This window comes from Lithobates pipiens, unplaced genomic scaffold (genome assembly GCF_037356315.1).
Source record: "Lithobates pipiens isolate NorthernLeopardFrog02 unplaced genomic scaffold, aLitPip1_a1.2 Scaffold_1, whole genome shotgun sequence".
NCBI lineage: Eukaryota > Metazoa > Chordata > Amphibia > Anura > Ranidae > Lithobates > Lithobates pipiens.
The window spans coordinates 187316208-187341184 of record NW_027507685.1 but is presented as its reverse complement, the minus strand read 5'-3'; the positions used below and the strand labels follow the sequence as shown (position 1 = coordinate 187341184).

At 44.5% G+C, this 24977-nt stretch overlaps 1 protein-coding gene across 1 annotated transcript; it reads left to right on the top strand.

Annotated features, from left to right (window-relative positions):
• The first annotated feature begins 16448 nt into the window (after window positions 1-16448).
• On the top strand, window positions 16449-24099 carry LOC143980535 (uncharacterized). The gene has a single exon (XM_077479010.1). It carries the CDS (start codon window positions 16484-16486, stop codon window positions 19760-19762), a length of 3279 nt encoding a protein of 1092 aa, XP_077335136.1. The 5' UTR covers window positions 16449-16483; the 3' UTR covers window positions 19763-24099.
• Window positions 24100-24977: the final 878 nt, after the last annotated feature.

Sequence of the window (24977 nt, the reverse complement as noted above, 5' to 3'; positions counted from 1 at the left end):
ACTCTCTATACTTGTTAGATGAATGAATCCAGAAGTTCTGCATAGAAATCGTGAGGGGGGTTGAATGGAGATTGCAATTTATTTTAAACGATTAATCGCGCAGCTCTAATCAGAACGCGCAGCGCGACTCGCACATTGTGCAGTAGGGATCTAGGAGGGAAGCGGAAAGTCTTCACTGCCAGGTTCCCTTACCAGGATTGGCAGCGGCAGCACCTGGGAGTTGATCCAAAGATCGGTTGGGGTGCCGACATCGTGGGCCCCTGAACAGGTAAGTGTCCATATATTAAAATTCAGTAGCTGCAGTATTTGTAAATGATGATTTTTTTTCTTTTCCGCCGGTAGAACTCCGCTTGAACAACTGCACATTCCAAGAATAACTTCCATAAACACATGACCCAGAGCACGTAAAAAAAACTCACTTTGCGGTGCAAATATCAGTTAATGGCACCCCTAACACACAGACAGCAAAACGCATGTTTTGTCACACAGAGCAAAAACAAAAACAAAACACCACAAAGCTCATTGGGGTCAGTTCACTAAGATAAATACCGTGTGCATTTTTGAGTTCATATAACTTGTACAGTATTTATCTCAGAACTAGTCAATTCACAAAAAAAATGCGTTATTTACCAAATGCGTTAAACATATTTATGCTTTGCAATATTTAGTGCCTTAAATTTGTGTTATTTTTGGTGTTCTTTTTTTTCACAATTTATTTTTATTTTTTTGCCAGGCTAACGGTGCACCAGAAGGCACTCAGCAATATTATGAAACTATGAAAATGTTCTAGGGTGCTTTTCATTCACAAAACAATCTCCCTTTGATGAAATATATTTTCATACCTGAGCTTGGAGGAGAATTTTTTTCAAACTGATGCATTGGGGGTTATTTACTAAAGTCAAATCCAGTTTGCACTACAAGTGCAAAGTGCACTTGGAAGTAAAGTCGCTGTAGATCCAAAGGGGGACATGCAAGGAAAATAAAAAACAACATTTTAGCTTGCACATGATTGGATGATAAAATCAGCAGAGCTTCCCCTCATTTCAGATCTTCCCCATAGATTTACAGCGACTGTACTTCCAAGTGAACTTTGCATTTGTAGTTTGCACTTGCAGTGCAAAGTGGATTTGCCTTTTGTAAATAACCCCCAATGTATACTTTAAATTTCCTGGCCAGTGCAGAGTTCCTCTAAGCCCTTGTACACACGGTCGGAGATTCAGACGGAATGCGTCCGATCGGACCGTTTTGTCGGATAATTCGATTGTGTGTGGTCTTCATCGGACTGTTTCCGTCGGAGTATCCGATGCACCAAGTTTTCCAACTCGTCGGTAAAATTTTCCGACAACATGATCCGATCGGACCTTGTCCGATCATGTGTAGAGAATTCTGTTCGGACAAAGTGCCACGCATGCTCAGATCAAATTCCTACACCAAAGCTATTGGCTACTAGCCTGAACGTAGTCCCGCCGTAACGAAATAACGTCATCACGCTCTGAACGATCAGATTTTCCGACATCTTTGTCTGACTGTGTGTATGCAACAGTTTCGGACAAAATCCGACGGATTTGGTTGTCGGAATGTCCGACCGTGTGTACAAGGGCTAAGGGCCTTTTTGACCTGTACAAAATCGTGGAAAAATCGCGTGACTTTCCGCCTGAAATGATACGTTCACGTGTGAATGCAGCCTAAGGCTGGCCATAGATTATACAATTTTCTTTAGATCTACTTTCAACTATGGTAGTGCTGTTTTAGTTTTGACCTCAAATATGGTTTTTAGTAAATCTAAAAGAAAATTGTACAAGATAATTGAACATATATGGCCAGCCTAAGGCAGTGGTTCTCAACTCCTGTCCTCAGGACCCACTAACGGACTAGATTTTGGGCTCCGCTCACATCTCTGCGGGCGGAATCGCCACGATTCTGCTTGCGAATAGCCATAACAGCGAATCGCGGGACGCTCATGTGTTTTTAATAGCACCCCAAACGCGGCATGATTTTTCCACGATTCGTCAGGCGACAATTGCAATAAAAAGGCGTGAACAGAATCACTGGATGCCTGTCACTCAAAAGAAGTACATGAGCTTCTTTTGGGCGACAGGCATCCTGTGATTCTACCACGATTGTCGCCCCCATACGCTTAGATGTGAATGGAGCCTTAGGCCTGATTCACACCTATGCAGTTTGCATTTTCCAGGTGCATTTTGCATGCTTTTGATCCATTGAAGTCTATGGAACCAAAAACCAGAAAAAAAGTCCCTGGCCATTTCCATAAGATGCACAGATGTGAACTACATCTATAGGAAGTCATGTTACATGGACTGTGGTGTGTTTCTGCAAAACTGAAAATGCACTAAAAAAAGGCATAGGTGTGAACCAGGTCTTAAGTATTACCTTGGGAAGATGCAGACTATAATAATGCAATCGCTGAGCAGCAAATTATATCACCTGTGATGTATTTCAGTTATCTTGCAAACCTGGCCTGTTACTTGGGCTTGAGGACAGGAGTTAAGATCCACTGATCTAAGGCCCCTTTCACAGGGACTGTCCGATCAGGTTCGCCTGTCGCTTTCTCAGGCGGACCTGATCAGACCCTCCATTCACCCTTATGGAGCGGTGGATGTCAGCAGTGACATATCCATCTGGGGGATCAGATCAGATGAAAACGAACAGGCGGTCCATTTTCACCTGATCTCCCGATAGAGGAGAACAGGACTGGATCCGTCTCTGCTCTGCACCATGAGGGGAGACATCCACCTGCTCAGCGGAGCGATCCCACGCTGAGCAAGCAGAGTCCGTCCAATGAAGGCACCCATTTGAAAGGGGCCCAATTGTTATTTTGTACATTTCTAAAATACTGACAAACACCAGATGATGAATAACTGTGTGTGCTTTTTAGTGAATTTACTTTTTTCTTAGATGCCCACCTAACCAATTGTCCCCTGGGTCCTGTTCCCTCACAACTACTATGGTCACCCTCTTATTCTATCCCAGTGTTTCTCAACTCCAGTCCTCAAGGTGCCCAACAGGTCATGTGTTTATGATTTCCCTCAGATTAAACGGCTGTGGTAATTACTAAGGCAGTGAAACTGATCAAATCACCTGTGCATAAAAATGGAAAGCCTGAAAACATGACCTGTTGGGGCAGCTTGAGGACTGGAGTTGAGAAACACAGTTCTAGGCTATGCTCCATCACTCACATCTTCAATCTCTCCCTATAGTGGCACCTTCCCCTTCCCTCGAAAACAGGGGTGCCCAACCTTTTGAAGAGCAAGGGCCACTTAAGCGACTTGGTAGCCGGTTGCGGGCCACAATGAGCAGAGCAGTCGGATGACAGGTCCATGCAGAGTGGACAAGGACACAGCCCACTATACTCTACGGGTCCTCCAATCCGATCCACCCTAACGGAAGGGGATTGATCCCCCTTCTTTTTAGGTAGACAGGTATAAAAGGACACAAATCTGTTTACATCTGGCGTTTCATAGAGGTGAATGGAGGGTTCCCATTGAGTTGGACCGATTGTGTGAAAGGGGCCTTTTACACTAATGCAGCGCAGTGCACCTGTGTCTTTCTTGCGGGTTAGCTACACTTTGCCATAGACTTCTATTATATCCTACAGGTGTGGTGCACTTTCTGAAAGCTCACCAAACCCGCAGGTAATAATAGAAGTCTATGCCTAAGTCAGGGGTTGACAAATTTGCTTGGAATCTAGGAGCCAGCTAAAAAAGTTAGGAGCCAGGTCCGTGACGGCGATCTGGACCTGTCCCTGGCCTGACATGGAGACGAGTGAGGGGAAGATAGCCCCCAGCCCCCCACCTGTCTCCAAGTCATTGCCCATAGCTCTTAGAGGGACATTTTTAAATTGCATTTTAGTGTAAATATGAGATGTGAGGTCTCTCTGACCCCAGATCTCATATATAAAAGAGGACCTGTCATGCTTTTTTCTATTACAATGGATTTTTACATTCCTTGTAATAGGAATAAAAGTGACACACATTTTTTTTTTTAAAAGAACAGTGAAAAAAATAAAAATAAAAGTTAAAATAAGAAAAAAAAATGTTTTAAATGCGCCCTGTCTCGCCAAGCTTGCGTGCAGAAGCGAACGCATATATGAAAGCGGTGTTCAAACCACACATGTGAGGTATCGCTGCGATCGGTAGAGTAAGAGCAATAATTCTAGCCCCAGACCTCCTCTGTAACTCAAAACGTGCAACCTATAGAATTTTTTAAACGTCGCCTATGGAGATTTTAAAGGGTAAAAGTTTGTCGCCATTCCATGAGCGGGCGCAATTTTGAAGCGTGACATGTTGGGTATCGATTTACTCGGCGTAACATTATCTTTCACAATATAAAAAAAAAAAAAAATTGGGCTAACTTTACTGTTGTCTTTTTTTTTTTATTAAATAAAAAAATTTTCCCCAAAAAAAGTGCGCTTGTAAGTCCGCTGTGCAAATACGGTGTGACAGACAGTATTGCAACGACCACCATTTTACTCTCTAGGGTGTTAGAATAAATAATAATAAAAAAATTATATATATATATAATATAATATAATTTTTTTTTTTTTTTTTTTTTGTTTAGGGGTTCTAAGTAAAGGGATGGAGAAAGAGACTGGCAGGCAATCCCATTAGCATTGTTGGTTGTAATTCCAACGGCCACCACAAGAGGGCGCCAGATTCCAGAAGGAACCATAGGATCACAGAAGGCCTCAAAGCCGGGGGCTCAATTACCGGCCGCCTGCGGCGCGGCCCGACGCGATCGCGCGCGCGGGGGGGGGGGTTCAAGGAGACGGGATACCCCCAGCTATGCTGCCCCAAGCGCAAGGTCGCTGATTCTAGTCGCCAATGCGACCTGGCGACCGGGTTTTGTCGAGCACTGGCCTAAGTGCAGGTAACCAGCAAATGAAATTCAAAATACTAACCACAACATACAAAGCCATTCACAACTCTGCCCGAGCTACATCACCAATATTGTCTCCAAATATCACCCAAACCGTTCTCTCCGCTCCTTTCAAGACCTGCTTTCAAGCTCCCTTGTCTCCTCCTCCCATGCTCCTCTCCAGGATTTCTCCAGAGCCTTTCCCATCTTCTGGAACTCTCTACCTAAACCTGTCTATCTCCTACTCTAGCTGCCTTCGCTTATTTGCCTCCTCCCCCTCCGCTGCCACATTTGGTTCCTTTTGGGGTGAGCGGGTACCTGGTTTTGAACTGTACCCACTTCTGAATATCTTCACCGTGGCGCACTTATCCAGAAATTCGTTCCCCTCCTCCTTCCCCCACCACTGGGCCATTCAAAAGTGCAGATCGCTTTGTGCATGCACTGTAGGGAACTGGCTGTCGAGCCGCAAGACTTCACTGCCGGTTTCCCTTATCCAAGATGGTGGTGGCAGGACCTGATAGCCAATTGAAAAATCAGCTCAGGTGAAGACATCGTTGACAGATAGATGTCCTAATGTTAAAGCGGAGTTCCACCCAAAAATGGAACTTCCGCTTTAAGGTAAAGGGACCCCCCAGGACATTCCACATTTAGCATGTAATTTTTTCGGGGGGGGGGGGGGGGGAGGAGCAGCTCCCACTTCCAACACACCCCAGCTCCAGATGCAAGTTAACCTCTCCCTTTCCGCAATCATCTGGGACACATCACAGGTCCTAGATGATTGCCCGGCCAGTCACAGCGCGCCATGCGGCTCGCATATGCACAGTGCGCGCCTGGCTGTGAAGCCGGGCGCTCACAGTGACAATGCTGGTGCCACAGGGAGGAGGGGAAGATGAAGCGGGCTTCGTTCGCCGCATTGCTGGACCATGGAACGGGTAAGTGTCTGATTATTAAGTCAGCAGCTGCAGTATTTGTAGCTGCTGACTTAAACATTTTTTTCTGAAGGAGCCTGGAGCTCCACTTTAACATGTATAAGCTGGCCTCAGCCTTGGACCGCTCCACACACCATGTTCTCTGACATGTTTCGCCCTATCCAGCGGGGGCTTAGTCTTAAAGGACCTCTATGACTAAGCCCCAATGCGTGGGGCTTAGTCATAGGCAAAAATGAATGCTTGAATTAGTGGAAGCTTCTTTTGGCATATTTGTAATGCATAGGGTAGCTTATTCAAGTGAATAGGCTGCACTATACATGTCGCTCAAAAACGCATGTTTGCGTGACACACAGATGTGAATGGGGCCTAAAGGACGCCAGGGTAAGTGGGAAGGTGTTAAACAGTTCTCAACACCTGGGGGGCAGAAAGGATGGACAATCATGTGACCACTGCGATAGCAGTCACATTATCAACAATCCTTCCCATCCTGTTTCCCAGGTGTTGGAAACCTGAGCTCAGATGATACAGAGGTGAAACAAATTCTCCTACATAATAAATATCCTACAACTATTCCAAGGGCAATATTCAACTTTAGTCAAAGCTGCACAGTTTGCTTTGAATGCAAAAAAATACAAGCAGGCAGGCTCTTTATTGCAGAAGAGACATGCAGTGCAGTTCATTTACTAGAACTGGAGTGCAAAATCTGGTACAGCTGTGCATGGTAGCCAATCTGCTCCAGCTTGTTCAATTAAGCTTTAACCAAAAAAACTGGATGCTGATTGGTTTTTATGCAGGGCTGCACCAGATTTTGCACTCCTTTTTAGTAAATAAACCCTAATGACTTTCCTGCAATAAAATAAACTTGGCTGGCTTACCTGTGTGCAATCCTCCCAAGAATGTAAGTGGAACTGCGCATGCATAGCTCCGTTTACATTTCCGACAGTGTCGGGATAAAGGACTCCCTCGGAAGTGATGTTGTCCCACACCAGCCAATCAGTACAGTTGAAGAACAGCACCCAAAATAAGCAGTGAAGAAGACTCTGGCATGGGACCTTGCGGGGTTTAAGACCCTTGGAGCAAAGATATTTCATGTTTAACCACTTGCCGCCTGCCCTATTACAAATTGACGGTGGCAAAGTGGTTTCATAATCCTGATCAGACGTCATATGACGTGATCAGGATTATGAGCCTCTGCGCGCCCCCAGGGGCGCGCATCGCGGCGATTGTTGTTGCGGGGTGTCAGTCTGACACCCTGCAACTACGATCTCGGTAAAGAGTCTCCGACGGAGACTCTTTACCACGTGATCAGCCGTGTCCAATCACGGCTGATCACAGTGTAAATAGGAAGAGCCGGTGATCGGCTTTTCCTCACTCGCGTCTGTCAGACGCGAGTAGAGGAGAGCCGATCGGCTGCTCCTCTGACAGGGGGGGCCTGTGCTGATCGATTATCAGCACAGCCCCCCGAGGATGCCCACACTGGACCACCAGGGACGCCACCAGACCACCAGGGATGCCCAGGATAAGGTATGCCACCCTAGACCACCCGGGATTCCAGTCAGTGCCACAATGGATGCCAATCAGTGCCCATAATGGGCATCACTGATTGGCATGCATTATTGTTTGGCACTGATTGGCATCCATTAGTACAGTATATTATAATACAATGCCGCCTATCAGTTCCCATCCATGCCCACCTGTGCCGACTACCCATGCCCACCCATGCCAGCTATCAGTGCCAATTTGTGCCACCTATCGGTGCCCATCAGTGCCGCCTTATCATTGCCCATCAGTGAAGGAGAAAATTTACTTATTTACAAAGTTTTGAAACTGAAACAAAAAAATAACTTTTTTTCAAAATTTTCGGTATTTTTTTATTTGTTTAGCAAAAAATAAAAACCGCAGAGGTGATCAAATACCACCAAAAGAAAGCTCTATTTGTGGGAAAAAAATGATAAAAATTTCATTTGGGTACAGTGTAGCATGACCGCGCAATTGTCATTCAAAATGCGACAGCGCTGAAAGCTCAAAATTGGCCTGGGCAGGAAGGTGTTTAAGTGCCCAGTATTGAAGTGGTTAAAGCAAACCTTCACCTCAGCTCTTGTGCTGCTCTGCCTTTTCCCCCCTCCCTCTCTTACCAATAGACATTTTTGTCCCCAGAATATACTTTATTCCTTGCCGAAAACAGCACGTCCACTTTTCTCCCCTAAACCAGATGTTCTCCTTGTGTGGGTGTTCAGATGTACCTCAGGCCTCAGCTTCCCAGAGAGTCCGGCAGCACATTTGTGCATGTCTGTCGGGTTCCCAGCCATTTGTGCACATTCAGGGTGTGGCACACGCACAAAGACTAGCAACAGTGAAATCCGAAACCTTTTCTGTCTTTGCGTGTGTGCGCATGCGCAGCTGAACCAACAGGCTCTCAGACCTACTGCAACTGGGAAGAGAACACACACAGGAAGGTTTGAATCGGCTGGGATGGTCATAGCAACATCTTAGCAATAAGGCAGGACAGGATGATGCTATCCCTGGGAGTTTTTCAGCCATACTTCAGGAGGTATGTAAATGGCCTACACCTATTGCAAGGGCATTATTTAATTTTGAACAAAGCTGCACAGTTAGATTTTACCCACAGCACCCCTTACCTACAAAGGCATTTTTTGGTGAAGGTAAACAAACCCTTTAAGCTTGCAATCACAGTAGAGGGTAGTCGTGGTGATTTTGAAGCGTTTTATTTTTCAGGTGTATTACAGGGGGCATAAAATCGTTGTATAGGAAAAGCATAAAAAAAGTATTTCCCCTTAAAGAGGGATTCCACCAAAAAAAAAAATATTAAAAGCCAGCAGCTGTAGTATTTATAGCTTTTAATAAATGGACACTCACCTGTCCCGGGTTCCAGCGATGCCGGCAGCCGAGGCCGATCGATCGCTCGGCCCTCGGCTGCTGCTGCCACCATTCTAGGTGAGGGAATCAGGAAGTGAAGCGAATCGGCTTCACTTCCCGGTTCCCTACTGCGCATGCGCGAGTAGCGCAGTGCAATAGGAATTCTCCGCGCTGTCACTGGGACCCGTGTGTGTCCCAGCAGACAGCGCGGCAGGACAGGAAATGGTGTAGACTCCCACGGGAGTCTATGCCCGGAAGTGAGTGTAAATACCTGTCTTTGACAGGTATCTCCACCCCCCTCCCCCCTGAAAGGTGCCAATTGTGACACCGGAGGGGGGGAGGGATCCGATCAGCGGAGGTTCCACTTTAGGGTGCAACCCCGCTTTAAAGTCTATCTGACCATAATGCCTGAATATGCTTAAAAAAACAAAAAAAATAAAACACTTGTGTACTTTGGGTGTAGGGTGTGGAGCATACAACAGAGACATTAAGAGGGCTTTCACACGAGCCGCCGCGGGCTATTTGCCCGCTAGTGGGGCGGTTTTAACCCCCCACTAGCGGCCGAAAAGGGGTTAAATCTGCCCCGTTTTGCCGGCGGTATCGCAGCGCTGCCCCATTGATTTAAATGGGGAGGAGCGTGCTCCAAAGAAGCTGCCGGCAGGACTTTTTCTGATGCCCTGCCAGCGCACCACTCCAGTGTGAAAGCCCTCGGGCTTTCACACTGGAGTTGAATGGAGCAGTAGCGCTGTATCGCCTGAAAAACGCTGTCAGCGCCTATCATTTTGCCATCTATGTCCCATTAGGAAGGTTTTATTTCACTTCCTGTCTCATAACCAAAGCAGGAAATGAGGGGAAATCCATTCAAAGTGAGGCAATCCCTTGTCACCAGAACTACCATTGGAAGACTTCCCATTTTTTCCTGTTATGGTGACAATCCAAAATGTAGGATTTTTTTTTTTAAGTCATCAGAACAGAGGTTGTCTCTTCCCAACAGGGACAGACAGCAATAAATAGTGACGGGTGTTCTAATGCCTCTTCACCCTTTCATAGTTGGACTCCTTTCACACTGGGCCCCTGTTCGTGGTAAAGTGCCGCTTATTTTAGTGGCACTTTACCGCTGTTTAAGTGGTGCTTTTTGACTGCTAGTGGGACACTTTTAACCCCAAAGAAGAGCTTCGGAAGAGCTACCCATTCATTCCAATGGGTAGGGCATTTTGGAAGCACTAAATACAACTATCTCAACACGTGGCAAATATGCTGCTTGCAGAACTTTTCAGAACGTCCCTCAAGCACACCGGCTGAGTGTGAAAAGTCAATTGAATGAGTGTAGGTTGAAAGTCACAAGTCCATCTAGTTCAAGTAATTAAAGAGGGGGGAGGGAATCATACAATCCCATATACACAATCTATACCCACAGTTGATCAGAGGAGGGTAAAAAAACCCCAGCAAAGTATGATCCAACAAAATTCCTTTCTGATCCCCCCCCCCCCCCCCCCCAGAGCCATTCAGATATTCCTTGGGTCAACTTTACCTATAAATGTTAGTACGCAGTTATATTATGTAAATTTAGGAAAAAATCCAGGCCTTTTTTAACCACTTCGCATCCAGGCCAATTCTGACATTTCTCTCCTACATGTAAAATTCATATATTTTTTTGCTAGAAAATTACACAGAACCCCCAAACATTATATATGTTTTTTTTAGCAAAGACCCTAGAGAATACAATGGCGATCGTTGCAACTTTTGATCTTGCACGGTATTTGCGCAGCAATTTTTCTACCACGTTTGTTCAGAAAAAAAAACGTTTCATGCTTTTAAAAAAAAAAAAAAACAGTAAAGTTAGCCCAATTTTTTTGCATAATGTGAAAGAGGAGGATACGCCGAGTAAATAGATACCCAACATGTCATGCTTCAAAATTGCACGCGCTCGTAGAATGGCGCCAAACGTTGGTATTTAAAAATCCCCATAGGCGACCTTTTCCATTTTTTTACTGGTTACATGTTTTGGGTTACAGAGGAAGTCTAGAGCTAGAATTACTGCTCTCGCTCTAACGTTCGCGGCGATACCTCACATGTGTGGTTTGAACACAGTTTTCATATGTGGGCGGGACTTACGTATGCGTTTGCTTCTGCGTACAAGCTCACAGGGACAGGGGCGCTTTACATTTTTTTTTTTATTGTTAATTTAATTTTTTTTTGTTTGACACTTTAAAAAAAAATTGATTACTTTTATTCCTATTACAAGGAATGTAAACATCCCTTGTAATACGAATATGGCATGATCAGTCCTATTTACAGTGAGATATGGGGTCAATAAGACCCCACATCTCACCTCTAGGCTGGGAAGCCTAAAATAAAAAATACATAAAAAACAATCCTGGCTTCCCAGCCAAAACGGCGCCAATTGTCAGCCTAAGGCTACTTTCACACTGAGGCGCTGGCGGTAAAGCGGCGCTATATTTAGCGGCGCTTTTTGGCCGCTAGCGGGGCAGTTTTAACCCCCGCTAGCGGCAGAAAAGGGGTTAAAACCGCCCGCAAAGCGCTGCTGCAGCGGCGCTTTGCAGGCGGGTTTGGAGTGCTGCCCCATTGTTTTCAATGGGAAGGGGCGTTTTAGGAGCGATAAACATACCGCTCCTACAGCGCTCCAAAGATGCGGCTTGCAGGACATTTTTCAGCGTCCTGCAAGCGCACCACTCCAGTGTGAAAGCCCTCTGGCTTTTACACTGGAGATACAGCAGCGGCTGTTTGAAGGCGTATTGCAGGCACTATTTTTAGCACTCTAGCGCCTGCAAAGAACCTCAGTGTCAAAGGGGCCTAAGGACCAGAGGTCTTTTTACAATTTCACACTGCACTGCTTTAACTGGTAATTGCGCGGTCATGCAATGTTGTACCCAACCGAAATTTGCGTCCTTTTCTTCCCACAAATAGAGCTTTCTTTTGATGGTATTTGATTGCCTCTGCGATTTTTATTTTTTACGATATAAAAGGAAAGACTGAAAATTTTGGAAAAAAAAATATATTTTCTACTTTTTGTTATAAGAAAAATCAAATAAACTCAATTTTAGTCATACATTTAGGCCAAAATTTATTCAGCCACGTCTTTAGTAAAAAAAAAAATGTCAATAAGCGTATATTTATTGGTTTGCGCAAAAGTTATAGCGTCTACAAACTAGAGTACATTTTCTGGAATTTACACAGCTTTTAATTTATGACTGCCTATCTCATTTCTTGAGGTGCTAAAATGTCAGGGCAGTACAAACCCCCCCCCCCAAATGACCCCATTTTGGAAAGTAGACACCCCAAGGAAATTGCTGAGGGGCATGTTGAGCCCATTGAATATTTTTTTGTCCCAAGTGATTGAATAATGACAAAAAAAAAAAAAAGTTTACAAAAAGTTGTCACTAAATTATATATTGCTCACACATGCCATAGTTATATGTGGAATTACACCCCAAAATATATTCTGCTGCTTCTCCTGAGTACGGGGATACCACATGTGTGGGACTTTTTGGGATCCTAACTGCGTACGGGACCCCGAAAACCAAGCACCGCCTTCAGGATTTAAATATAAAACAATACCAAAAAAAACTGTTAGCGATCGCAGGGATCAGGCCTGACTCTGCAAACGCTGGAGTTATGTGTTTAGTGTTTTGTGACAGTGATCGATCGATACTGCACTTGAGTGGGCTGGGCGAAAGGGCAAAACGCAGGTGCTAGCAGGTATCTGGGCTGATCCCGCTAACAATGCGTTTTTTTGGAACCATAAACTGCTGGGGACGCTAGTATAGGTCTGATCAGATATTGATCTGTTCAGATACTATACCACTACTGGAGGAGTATTCTTTGCGCGTGGGTGTTAGCGGTACTGGCACTAACCTAGCGCTGCCTGGGGCGACACAGACCCCATCTGACCCTAAAACCTAATTGATATCACCCGCCGGGTGATCAGGGGGTTAAACCTTTATTGGGTAATAAATGGTGGGTGCCCTGATGCTATAAAAAGCAAACTAACTAACCAGAGTCACCCGTAACACTTATATGGTGATCACTGGTGAAATGGTTAACTAGGGGCAATCAGGGGGTTAAAACCTTTATTAGGTAGTATATGGGGGTCCCTGACGCTATATAAAAACCTGACAGGGAACCTAAATAACTAACTGGCTAACCAGCATCACCAGTGACACTTATACGGTGATCACTGGTGAAAGGGTTAACTCTAGGGGCAATCAGGGGGTTAACATCTTTATTAGGTAGTATATGGGGGTACCTAATGCTATAAAAACCTGGCGGTGAACCTAAAAACTAAGTAGCTACCTAGCGGCACCAGTGACACTAATGCAGCGATCAGAAAAACTATTGCTTAGTGACACTGGCAAAAGGGGTTGAAAGGGTTAACTCTAGGGGCAATAAGGGGGTTAAAACCTTTATTGGGGGGTAGGGGGCTACCCTGGACCTAACACTAACTGCCCTGACAGTTTTTACAGTCACAACTGACACTAAATGCAGTGATCAGTAAATAAATGATCACTGCAATCAGTGTGACTGGGAGGGGCGGGGGGTGATCAGGGGGTGACAGTGTGCCTATGTGTACCTACATGTCAGTGTAGTGTTGGTGCACTTACTATGTCTTCTCTCCTCGCCGTCCGGTCAAAATGACTGCCCCGAGGAGAGTGACATCACTTCCTCTTGCCTGTGTTTACACTACACAGGCAGGTGAAGCTTCCCATTCGCCAGGAGAGATCGAGAGGGGATGGCCAGAAACCAACGGCCATCCCCTCATCCCGGATTGCTCCTGAAGCAAAAACGAACCGCCGCAGCCAGCGGGAGGGGATCCGATCGGACCCCCCACCCGCTGGAAGGCAGGCACGTACGGGTACATGATTGTGCCTTTCCGTGCCATTCTGCCGACGTATATTTACATGCGGCGGTCCAAATCGCAATCTTTTTCCCTTCCTGATCTTCAAAACAGCCTGTCACGATTCTTTCCAACAAGTGCAGAGCGTTCTCACAGCTGGGGAAAAAAAAATAAAAAATCCGGGCAGCTTGCTCGTTCTTTTATCAAAAGGAAAGAACTCCGGCGTGTAAATGAAGGAAGTTTAACTATTTAAAATTTGTTGCTTACAAGTAAAAATCATTATTACTATTTCTGCTAGAAAATGAATTGGAACACCCAAACCTGATGTTTGTTGCAGTATTTTATGTCACACCGTATTTGCGCAGCAGTCTTTCAAACGCAATTTTTTTTTAAAAATACACTTTAATGAATAAAAATAAAATAAAAATTTAAACCAGTAAATTGGCCCAATTTTTTTGTATAATGTGAAAGAAGGTGTTACATCGCGAGAATCTTTATCTTTATTCTAGGCAAAAAAAATGTGATTCCCATTTTAGCCAAAATCGTGCAGCTCTAGGTCTTTGTACAGGAGCAAAATATCTCTCTCTGGATCCTTATTGCAAGGAAGAATTTTGCTTGCTTTGGAAACCACAGCTTGGCATTGCATGCTATTTATTAACCACTTCAATACAGGGTACTTTCCCCCCTTCCTTTCCAGGCCAATTTTCAGCGCTGTCACACTTTGGGTACAGTGTTGCACGACTGCACATTTGTCATTCAAACATTTTTTTGCCACAAATAGAGCTTCCCTTTGGTAGTATTTGATCACCACTGGGATTTTTATTTTTTGCGCTCCAAATAAAAACGAAAAATTTTAAGAAAAAAAAGTTTTTCTTGATTTCTGTTACAAATCTTTGTAAATAAGTTTTCTCCTTCACTGATGAGGCAGTACTGATTAGCACTGATGATGAGACACTTATATGAAGCACTGATGGGCTCTGATGAGCGGCACCGATGGCACGCTTAGGCAGCACTGATCAGAAGGCACTGACAGGCATCCCTATTGGGCACTGATTGGCATACCTGTTGGTCATGGGTGGGCATTCCTTTGGTCCTGGGTGGACATCCTTAATGGGTCTGCACTGATAATCAATGCGCTGATTATCCACACAGACGCCCCCCCCCATCAGTGTGAGCGGAGGAAAAGCCAATAAATGGCTCTTCTTGTTTACACTGTGATTGGACACAGCTGATCACATGGTAAAGAGCCTACATCAGAGGCTCTTTATCGAGGTCGGTGTGTCAGACTGATACACCACACCAGTGATCGCCGCGTTGCAGGTGCGTGATCGGGGCTTATCCTGCTGTACATCATATGATGTCCAGTTAGGATAATTAAACCACTTTGCGCATGTTATATTGCTATATGGTGGGCAGGAAGTGGTTAAAATGGATGTAAACCCTCACATATACCCATTGAAGTGAACAGCCTCAGATGATACACAGAGATGAAACAAATCTCCCTACATAAGTTTTACATCTATATCTGCTGTCTTCATCTTTCTACATTATTTAGAAAATGCATATCATGTTAGAAATGATTCTTCCTGTTTTCAGCAGTGGGAGGGAAATCTGGGCATACACTGTGTGAGAGCTGATTGGAGGAAAGGCCCTCCCACATAGGCAGAAGAATGAAGAAACTCGCAGAGCTGTGTGGGGAGAGAGGGGATACATGCTGAACATGCTGAACATGTTGCATAACATGTTCAGAAAGGTGAAGTTAGCCTTTAAAGTGGACCTTCCAGCAGAAGCTTCCATAATTTAAGGATGTATTAATGATTACAGAGGTGTAATTATTTGTGTCTTTTTTTTATATATCTGTCTGGAGTTCAGCTTTAAAGTGGTTGTAAACCCTTACAAACCACAGGTAAGCCTAGATTAAAGGTAAGCCTAGATTAAGGCTTACCTGTAGGTCCAAGCAATATCTCCTAAACCTATATGGTTTAGGAGAGATTTGCCCGAAAACAGGCACCACTGTCTACGGCGCAGGCGCACTGAGCGCGGCATTCTCAGCGACGGAGCTGCCGCGCGCGTCGGCTCCCGTGCGCATGCGCGGGAGTGACGTCATCGTGGCTTCGCCGAATGACAGCGGCGGAGCTGCGAGACCCCACCAACAAGATGGATGCGGCGGACTACAGGGGACAGCGGCGACTTCGCTGGCTCCTGTGTCAGGTAAGTGACACATAATGGGCTACTATGCGATGCATAGTAGTCCATTATGCTTTGCCTTTGCAGGGAATGAAAGAGGAAGTAAACTCACCAGGGTTTACTTCCTCTTTAAAGTAGGGGTTGACCGATGTAGTTTTTTCAGGGCCGATACCGATTTTTCAGCTGCCTTTCAGGCCAATAGTTGATATCCGGTGCCGATATTTTGTTGATTTAAATTTTTACTTTTTTTTTTTTTTTTTTTTTACACTGTCCCTTGTGACAGTAATAGGTAGTGACAGGTACACTTTATGGAGGGATCTGGGGTCTATAAGACCTCGAACCCCTTCTTTGCACTTAAAAGTATTTAAAATACGTCAAGATCTGCGTTTTTTTTTTTTAAATACTTTCTATTTTTTTTTTAAACTGTCGCATTTAGGATGCTAGTAATCCAGAAGTGATGATATGACATTGCTTTCGGGTTACTAGATCCAAGACCCGCATCGGTTGTTATTGCAAGAAGGCTGACCATCCACTGTAAAGGATGGTACTGGGGTAATGCCTGCCACTACAAGCATCCCCCCAGTACAACTCCTTGAAGCAATATCGGTAAGTTTATGACCCATACCAATTCTTTAAAGTAGGGGTCGAAGATTATCGGTGCGGCCGATATTCACTTTTTTTAAGTTAATCATTTAGTCAGTGGAATCTAGAAAATAACCCCCATTTCTTGTCTTCGTTATCTCTTAGCAGATCCTTCAAAATGGTGGGTGCACAGGAACTGGAGGTACAGGCATCTTCTATACAACCACAACCCCTTGTGCAACCTGCAGAAGCTAGTAGCCATCAGTATGAGTGCCTGGAGTGTGGGAAAGTCTTTAAATGGTCTTCAAGATTAATACATCACCAAAGAACCCACACTGGAGAACGTCCTTATAAATGCTCAGAGTGTCCAAAAGCTTTTAAAGGCTCCTCAGCCCTCCTTTATCACCAGAGAAGCCATACTGGAGAAAGGCCTTACAAGTGTGGAGACTGTGGTAAAGCTTTTAAGCGCTCCTCTCTTCTGCAGATCCACCAGAGTGTGCACACTGGATATCGCTCGTTCAAATGCAGTGTGTGCGGAATGGCATTCAAGTGGTCCTCCCATTACCAGTACCACATGAGACAACATACAGGAGAGCGACCTTATAAATGCAACATCTGCGACAAAGCATTTAAGAATTCCTCCAGTTTGAGGAGGCACAGAAACATCCACACGGGAGAGCGTCCTTATGTGTGTACGGTGTGTGGAAAAGCCTTTACGCAGTCCACCAACTTAAAGCAACATGAGCGGATCCACACGGGTGAACGGCCTTACAAGTGCACTGAATGCGGTAAATCCTTCACCCATTCGTCTAACTTGCTTCTTCACCAGCGTACACACACCAGCGGGGCCACACACAAATGCGACCTGTGTGGAAAAGTGTTTATTTCAGACACTTTCCTGCAGAAGCACCTGCAAACTCACACCATTGAACAGACGTTTGTACAAGCAGACGCCGAAGTGTTCCTGACTACCACCAGCGAAATCGAGACTGTGGAGATGCTTTATAAGTGTGGCACTTGTGACTTGACCTTCAAGGGTGAGGAGATGCTTCTTGAGCACCAGCAGAGCCATGTCGAGGAGCAGAGCTATTCTTGTACATTATGCGATAAGACTTTTAAAAATGCCTCAGGGTTGTCCCGCCACCAATATACACACTCTAACGAAAGGCCTTATAAATGCTCCATCTGTGAAAAGACATTTGTGCAGCTCTCTAACCTCTTGATGCACCAGAGAACTCACACAGAAGAACAGCAGCTCATCCAGACAGAGGCAGAGGTGACCTGCCCACAGACCATTGAAATCATTCCTCCCTTTACCACCGCCACCCCTGCTGAGACCGTCGAACGGCCGTACAAATGTACAGACTGTAATAAAGCCTTCAAAGGATCCTCGGGACTGCGGTACCACATGAGGGACCATACTGGAGAGCGCCCTTATAAGTGTTCAGAGTGCGGAAAAGCTTTCAAGCGCTCTTCCCTTTTGTCTATACACCAGCGGGTTCACACGGGCGTCAGGGCATTCAAGTGTGCGGAGTGCGGCCTTACATTTAAGTGGTCCTCACATTATCAGTACCATTTACGGCTCCATACAGGGGAAAGGCCTTACAGTTGTACTGAGTGCGGAAAGTCCTTTAAAAACACTTCTTGCCTACGTCGCCATAGGCAGCTCCACACAGGGGAACGCCCATTTGCCTGCGTTATGTGCGGCAAGACCTTTACGCAGACTTCCAATCTACGTCAGCACGAGCGGACCCACACGGGAGAAAAGCCTTACAAATGTGAAAAATGTGACAAAACATTCACACACTCTTCGAATTTGCAGTTGCATCAACGCACACACTCCAGCGACCGACCTTACAGGTGCACCATTTGCGGCAAAGGTTTTGTGATGTCTTCTTATCTTCAGAGACATCTGCGCACCCATTCCATAAACAGCGGTGGAGATGGTGACTCTTCCGCACAAAGTCTAGCTCCTCAAAACGGGCAAGCTGTGCCAGCTAGTCAAAAGGTACAGCTTGTGCCCGACATACCAACCATGCTAAATGTTGAAGTCTGCAACCAACCCAGCACCTTAAATTCACAAACCTTTTTTTTGGTACAAGTCCCACAACAAAACCCTCCTAAGTTTATACTTGTGCCTTCTTCACAACTTTTGCAGCCTCAGCAGAAGGTTCCTGTAGCGTCCAGTACTTCGAACCTAGTTACAATACAAAGCAATGCTAGTCAAAGAGCTCCACAGAATAAGGTCTTGCGAAAGAAGCCCAAGGCGAAAGCTTCTAATGCGGTCACTAATTTCACTAGTCCTAACAAAAACATTCTTATCATGCCCAACACAAGCCAAACCGTTCCTAACCTGCAACCTCTTCAAATACAGACTATTCAAGGCTTTCCCAGAGCTCAAACACTACCCATGGGCCAAAATATAATTGTCTTACAAAATATGACGGATCGAAGTCATCTGCAGCTACCGACTATGCATATGAATGCTATTCCATCTGCAACGAAGACTGCAAACATACAGATCCAACAATTGCCCAGTACACAAAACATAACTATTCAAAGCTTGCCTGGTGCTGCTCAGGAAGTGTCCAATATTCAAATGAAAGCAGGGGAACTGCCCGGTATTCAAACTGTATCTAGCTCTCAAAACATTGCTAATATGCATATCCACCAAGAACTATCGAATGTGCACCTTCAAACAAGTCCAAACACCACTCATCTTTCAGATATTCACATTCAAACCCTTCCAGAGCCACAGAGCGTCTCTAGTTTGCAAGAAAGTCAGAACTTGATCGTTGTACAGAATTCTCCAGGAGAGGAACTCCTAAGCTCTGAGAGTGTAGAAAACTTGCAGTCAATAGAGGAAGTTCAGGATGTCCACTTTGAAACCCTTCAGACGGAAGAAGGTTTGCAGAACGTCCTCGTCTTGCAAAACGCGGATGGGGAGCAGACAAGATTGTGTGTGCAGGGAGTGGAAAATATTCAAGGCATACAAGATGTTCCTAATGTCCAAATCCAAACCATGTCTAATATACAAGAACCTGGTGCCACGGCTCCGGAATGTCAAAAGGTCTTTATTATCCAGAGTTCTCAAGGAGAACAGACGCTTCAAATGGTGGATAACTTCCAAAATGATCCGAATCTGCACGTGGTTGAAAATCTTCAAGGTTTGCAGGCCGGGCAGAACCAGCTTCAACTGTTACCTAGCATTCAGAGCCACAACACCGTCCAGCTACCACAGAACATGCAGCTGAGGACCGTACCTGCTAACCAAGGCCTGCAAACTGTTCAAAAGTTTCAGGGACTCCAGAATATACAAACGGTGGGTGCCGGGAACCAGAACGTTCAGACAATCCAGCTAGTCCAAAAGAATTCTGGTCAGGGATTACAGCATGTATTGCCATTAATTCAGATTGTCCAGGCCGCCCCAAAAGTACAGCTTGTCCATACATTTTAATGTAGAAATACGGCAGTGCCTATTCTTCCTGTTTATGAAGTAATCATGATCGGCTGCAGATATTAAAATTAGGACATCTGTGCTAGGTTATCATCTTTCTATCACATTATCAGTTACTTTTGTAATGGCACTGATTATTTCTTATTATAAAGGGTCAGTTAATTACAAATTCTCAGATTTTAAAATGTAAAGTGTATTTAAACTTAAAATCTAAAATGTAATCTATTGCTGTTTCCCAGTCCTTAGATATGATCGTTTCTATTTGTCAGTCTTGTTTCCCTCTATTTTCATTTGCATTGCCACCCAGGGCAAGACTTTAAATAAAAAGAAAAACTCCCCCTCTACTGTACCTTTGTTACAGTAGGGAGTTCTGTTATAAGGGGGTTGTGTAGTTCATAAAAAAATCATTTGGAAATTGTTTAGCAGTTCGGTACAGGATCAAAAGATATTGTATGTATTCGCAAAAAATATAAGTGTTATAATATACTTCAAATATATAAATATTGCAATGCAATAAAAAAAGGAAACTAATCGGAGCCACTGCATCTAAGGAATAGTAGGCAGCAATATATGACATTTGTTTTTGGATTTCCACATGCTTTCATTTTAAAATCTGTAGAGCAACAAGCTTTCCAAAGTCAGAAAAATTGAAAATGAAGTACAATACTTATTGTAACTTTCCTTTCCTGGTACCGAACCATGGCGCATACTTGTGGTAATATGCTACCCTTTTTGTCTGGAAAAAAGTTTATATAGTCCTTGCACCTTTTAAAAATTGGGCATGAATGTATTAATCAAGACAGGAACTTTTTGTGAGTGTTCTCCGCCATGACCTGCTATACGCTGGTATTCAGAAAAGAAAATAAGATCTGTCTTAGGGTCCTTTCACATGGGTGATCTGATTGGAAGGTCCTATGGATATGTGGGTGTAAACAGACTTGTGTCCATTTACTCCCGCCTACCTCTGGGTCTGATCCAATCCGCCACAAAAAAATGGAGGGGGGGGGTTATTTTAAATTGGAGGAGTTTGTTGCAGCGTGTAATACTTTAATTTTATCTTGATATAAATACCCTTTAGTAAATGTAAAAATAATTAAAATATCCGGAAGTGAAGTTGTGGGGATAGAAATAGAAGAGTTGCAAATGCTAGCTTTCCAAGGTGCAGGCATCCTAATCCTGGCTTTGAAACCTAGTGAAGTAATGACCTGGAACTAGCATGTACCCAATGAAGGCTGGAAAGTCAGAATGCCCATGCAACATACTTGTTCCAAGCCACTCAGATGGTAGTGAAGCTGAAAACCCAAAGCCAGCACTATTACAAATAAGTCATCAATGGCAGTTCCCATATGTCTGTCCTCTAAACAAAAACTCCACTAAGCACTAACTGTACATACTATCACCTCATTTTTATTGCTGTTACCTTTCAGCAAGGCTGAAAACCCTCTTTTTGCACATTATGTATGTTGTATTTTAGATTTACTGGTCCTTTAAAATTCAAATTGAGCAGAATGCATAAACAGAGGTTATCTTCAGTGATCTTATGATTTGTAGATTTAAAAATAGCTGAAGTAATATAAATATCTCATCCTTGTTGACCTTGGCCCCGGTCCTGCCACCCAAACCTTTTTATTTATTTTTTTGCCCATTTTTCATAATGGGTGAATTATTTGACCAGTGGGGAGGCTTTGGCAATGGAATGGATAGAACCAAGCTCAGAATTTACAGGATATTTTTACAAAAAATTCAGGCATCTGGATCGCCTGCCTGATCATTTTGGCATATGGTTTTTGCTGACAGTAATACTTGATTATGCATTTTTTTTTTCTTTTTCATAAAATGCTCAGTTTAAATGACTGACATTTGGGATGGCTTTCCTGGAAAGCCGTGTTAAAAGCAATTGTTACAATAATGAAACGTTAATAGCAATTGTGTCTAAAGAGAAACGTAAATACTTACCCCTCCTGCTGCCTGTACTGCTGACCCCTGCTCCAATGGAGGGGAACCTGCATTGCTGAACACTGCTCCAAGGGAGGGGATTCAATCCTGCACTGCTGCTGAACACCGCTTCAATGGAGAGGAACCTTCACTGCTGAACAACACTCCAATGTAGGGGAACCCGCACTGATGACAACCGATCCAATGGGGCGAAACCCGCTCTGCTGAACACCGCTCCAGTGGAGGGGAACCCGCTCTGCTGAACACCGCTCCAGTGGAGGGGAACCCGCGCTGCTGAACACCGCTCCAGTGGAGGGGAACCCGCGCTGCAGAACACCGCTCCAGTGGAGGGGAACCCGCGCTGCAGAACACCGCTCCAGTGGAGGGGAACCCGCGCTGCTGAACACCGCTCCAAGGGAGGGGAATCCACATCGCTGAACACCACTCCATTGGAGGGGAATTGCTTCCTGAAGTTTTATTCTGAAATCAACAAAACTAGTTTCAGAATAATGTTCAGGCAGCAATTCCTCCTCACTAGAGGTGTTCGGCAGCAAGAGAGTTAAGTATTTATGCTCTTTTTATAGGTAAGGCCTCATTTGCATGAGTGTACTACAGCATACACCGGTGTAAGGGCTGTTCGCCCACACGTGGATGCACAGGTGTTTCATGCATCCCTGTACAGGCAGTCTCATTGATGTCAGTTGGGACACAGAGGCTGCACTGACAGATGCTACTGGCAGTCTTGTTGTGGGAGTAGCACCTGCATCCCAGTTGACTTGAAAAGGACTGCCTGCACAGATCATCTGTACTTCCCCAAGTGGGCAAACACAGCTCTCACACAGGTGTACTGTAGTAAGCATGTGGTACATTTGCTATTTATAAGTAGTCTTGCTTAACAGTCACTTTAAGGCCTCATTCATAGGGCCTGGATCTATTTACGCAGGATCCTACTGAGCAAGATCCTGTGTAAAATCTCTGCAAACTACACATGTAAGGTTTGGCCTCCACTGCTTAGAGCTGGCATGTCAACAATGTGCAACCAGCGGTGCCTGTGCAGTTGCTGTTTACGTCGACCTTAAGTGAGTCATTTTTGCTTTACCGACCAACCTTCAGTCATTCATGAACGGCGAGCTGAGGTAATTCTTCCCATGCGCCCTCACCACATTAATGACAAAATATAAGCATCTATAGTGTTTATTTACAGGTTGAAACATTGATATTAATATTTCGGCCCTGAGCAGCTGCAGCAGCCAATAGGGTGCAGGTAAATGTTGACAAAAATGTTTACATGCATAAAATACTGTCCTGGACACATCTTTGTCCCCTTATTATGCCGCTCAACACACTGCAGCTGCCTCGATGGGCCCATAGCCTTCTATAGTGCTGTGTACAGATGCATACAACCGATAAGCTGTATGCAGTGTTGTTTACACCGGTGTGAATAGGTCCTAAGGAATGTGAAGTAAATTTGATTGGATCTACCAATGTTTTAAAAAAATATAGTGTATTGTGGGTAAAATATGAAGTAAGGCTATCCATGCTTAGCAGAAATCTGTTAGATACTACTACTGTGATTTGAGTATTTAGCAAAAATATTTTCTAGCACTTTCCTAGAGGAGGACGAACGCCTGTAGTCTCCTCTTTTCTTTTGATGTCATTTAATATGACTTCACATGCATGCACCTTTCTGTAAATATGGGAGTGTATATACTTCCAGCTTTAAAAAAAAAAAAAATCCAGCACTAAGCTGATTCTAGCAAGATGCTGACAACATTGGAATATTGCTTGCACTGACAGATTATATTTAAATTTCCAGGTCTGATTTGAATTTTCCCAGTGGGAAAAGTTATCTATTCTATGCACTTACGATACAGTGAAATGTGCTTTATGGGTTAAGAAGAGCAAATGTTTTACCTGTGTACGGTGTAAGCAGTCATCTTGTTTGCTGAACCAATTTTAACTACCGTAATTGGCTGATTAAAAAAAAGCTGACCCATGGATGCCCATTGTAAATGAGCATTTAACCCTTGGCATCTCGGTGGAACCTTGTTGCAAGTTGGTCTTTAAGGCTTTCTGTTCATTTTTTAATGGCTTGGCAGTGCCCCTTAATTCGACTTGGTGCCAACAAAAATTTAAAACCGAATAGATAAAATCCAGCCAAAAATGCACATGACCGCCATTTTGGTTATTGCCCGCTACTGCGTCAGTTTGTTGTGGTACCATTGTAAGGAAAAGGTACATTTTTATTAATTGAATGGTTCCTCACTGCAGTTCCTGCATTACAATATGTCATGGTAACTTGTGCTAAAGGATGGTGTTCTACCACACGTTTACTCCCATTGAATGCCATCTTCTGCAGCATTATCCTATCTGCCCAGGCCAATGTGATGACTCATGTCAAAGGAGTCCCACCCTAGTAAATGTTGACTGGGTGGGGAAGGGTGCTTGTAGTCAAAAGTAGAAAATAATACTTACACAGCCCAGATACAAAAAACAATCAACTATATACGTACAAATGAATGGTTAGGTGTGTTCCTCTGAATCAAATAGACATATAGAGAAAAAGGAATGGACCAAGGGCCCAAAAAGGTACTCTGCAGAAAGGAACAAATTGGTAGTAACAAAAATAGTTATCTCTATTGAAAACAATTCCAACAAAATATTTTTCAAAAGGAATGATCCACTTCCCCCTCCACCAGTTGTGGGGGATGTGTCCATGACAGTCTGTGCTCAGTAGAAGAGGACTGATAATGTCTGTGGTAGACATCGCTGTAGAAAAGGTAACTGTTGCAGAAAAAGCTGCATTGTTTTATGTCAGCAGGACTACCACAATCTTCTAAATATTTCTCAAATTGCGTTTCAGGACAACCCTGGAGAGAGCGCAACTTCGCCCATTTTAACAGGAAACACTTGCAGACCTTTAAATCTCTCCTCTTCCGCCGTGGCTTCAGTTATTGTGTTTCCTCTGTCATGGTGGAAGCACTTGTGGGAACCATGGGGCTGTGTCTCTCCAGGGTGGAGTTGAAAGGCCTTACCTCGGTGAGATGTTGTTTCGTACGACCATCCCAGCCCCCTCCCGGTACAATCGGAGGCTGCTCTGGAGCCTCCAACCTTTTCCAGCTCAGGGGAGCAATGGCCGCCAGGAGGTCGAGGTGTCCGGAGCTCTGGTTTTCGCGCGTTTGCGCTGGTAGGTTCCAGACGTTCCCTCTGGCGGGCGGATGATGCGGCGGCCAGTGACGTGGCTTCCTGTTCGGGCGGAACGACGAGTGGTTACAGTCGT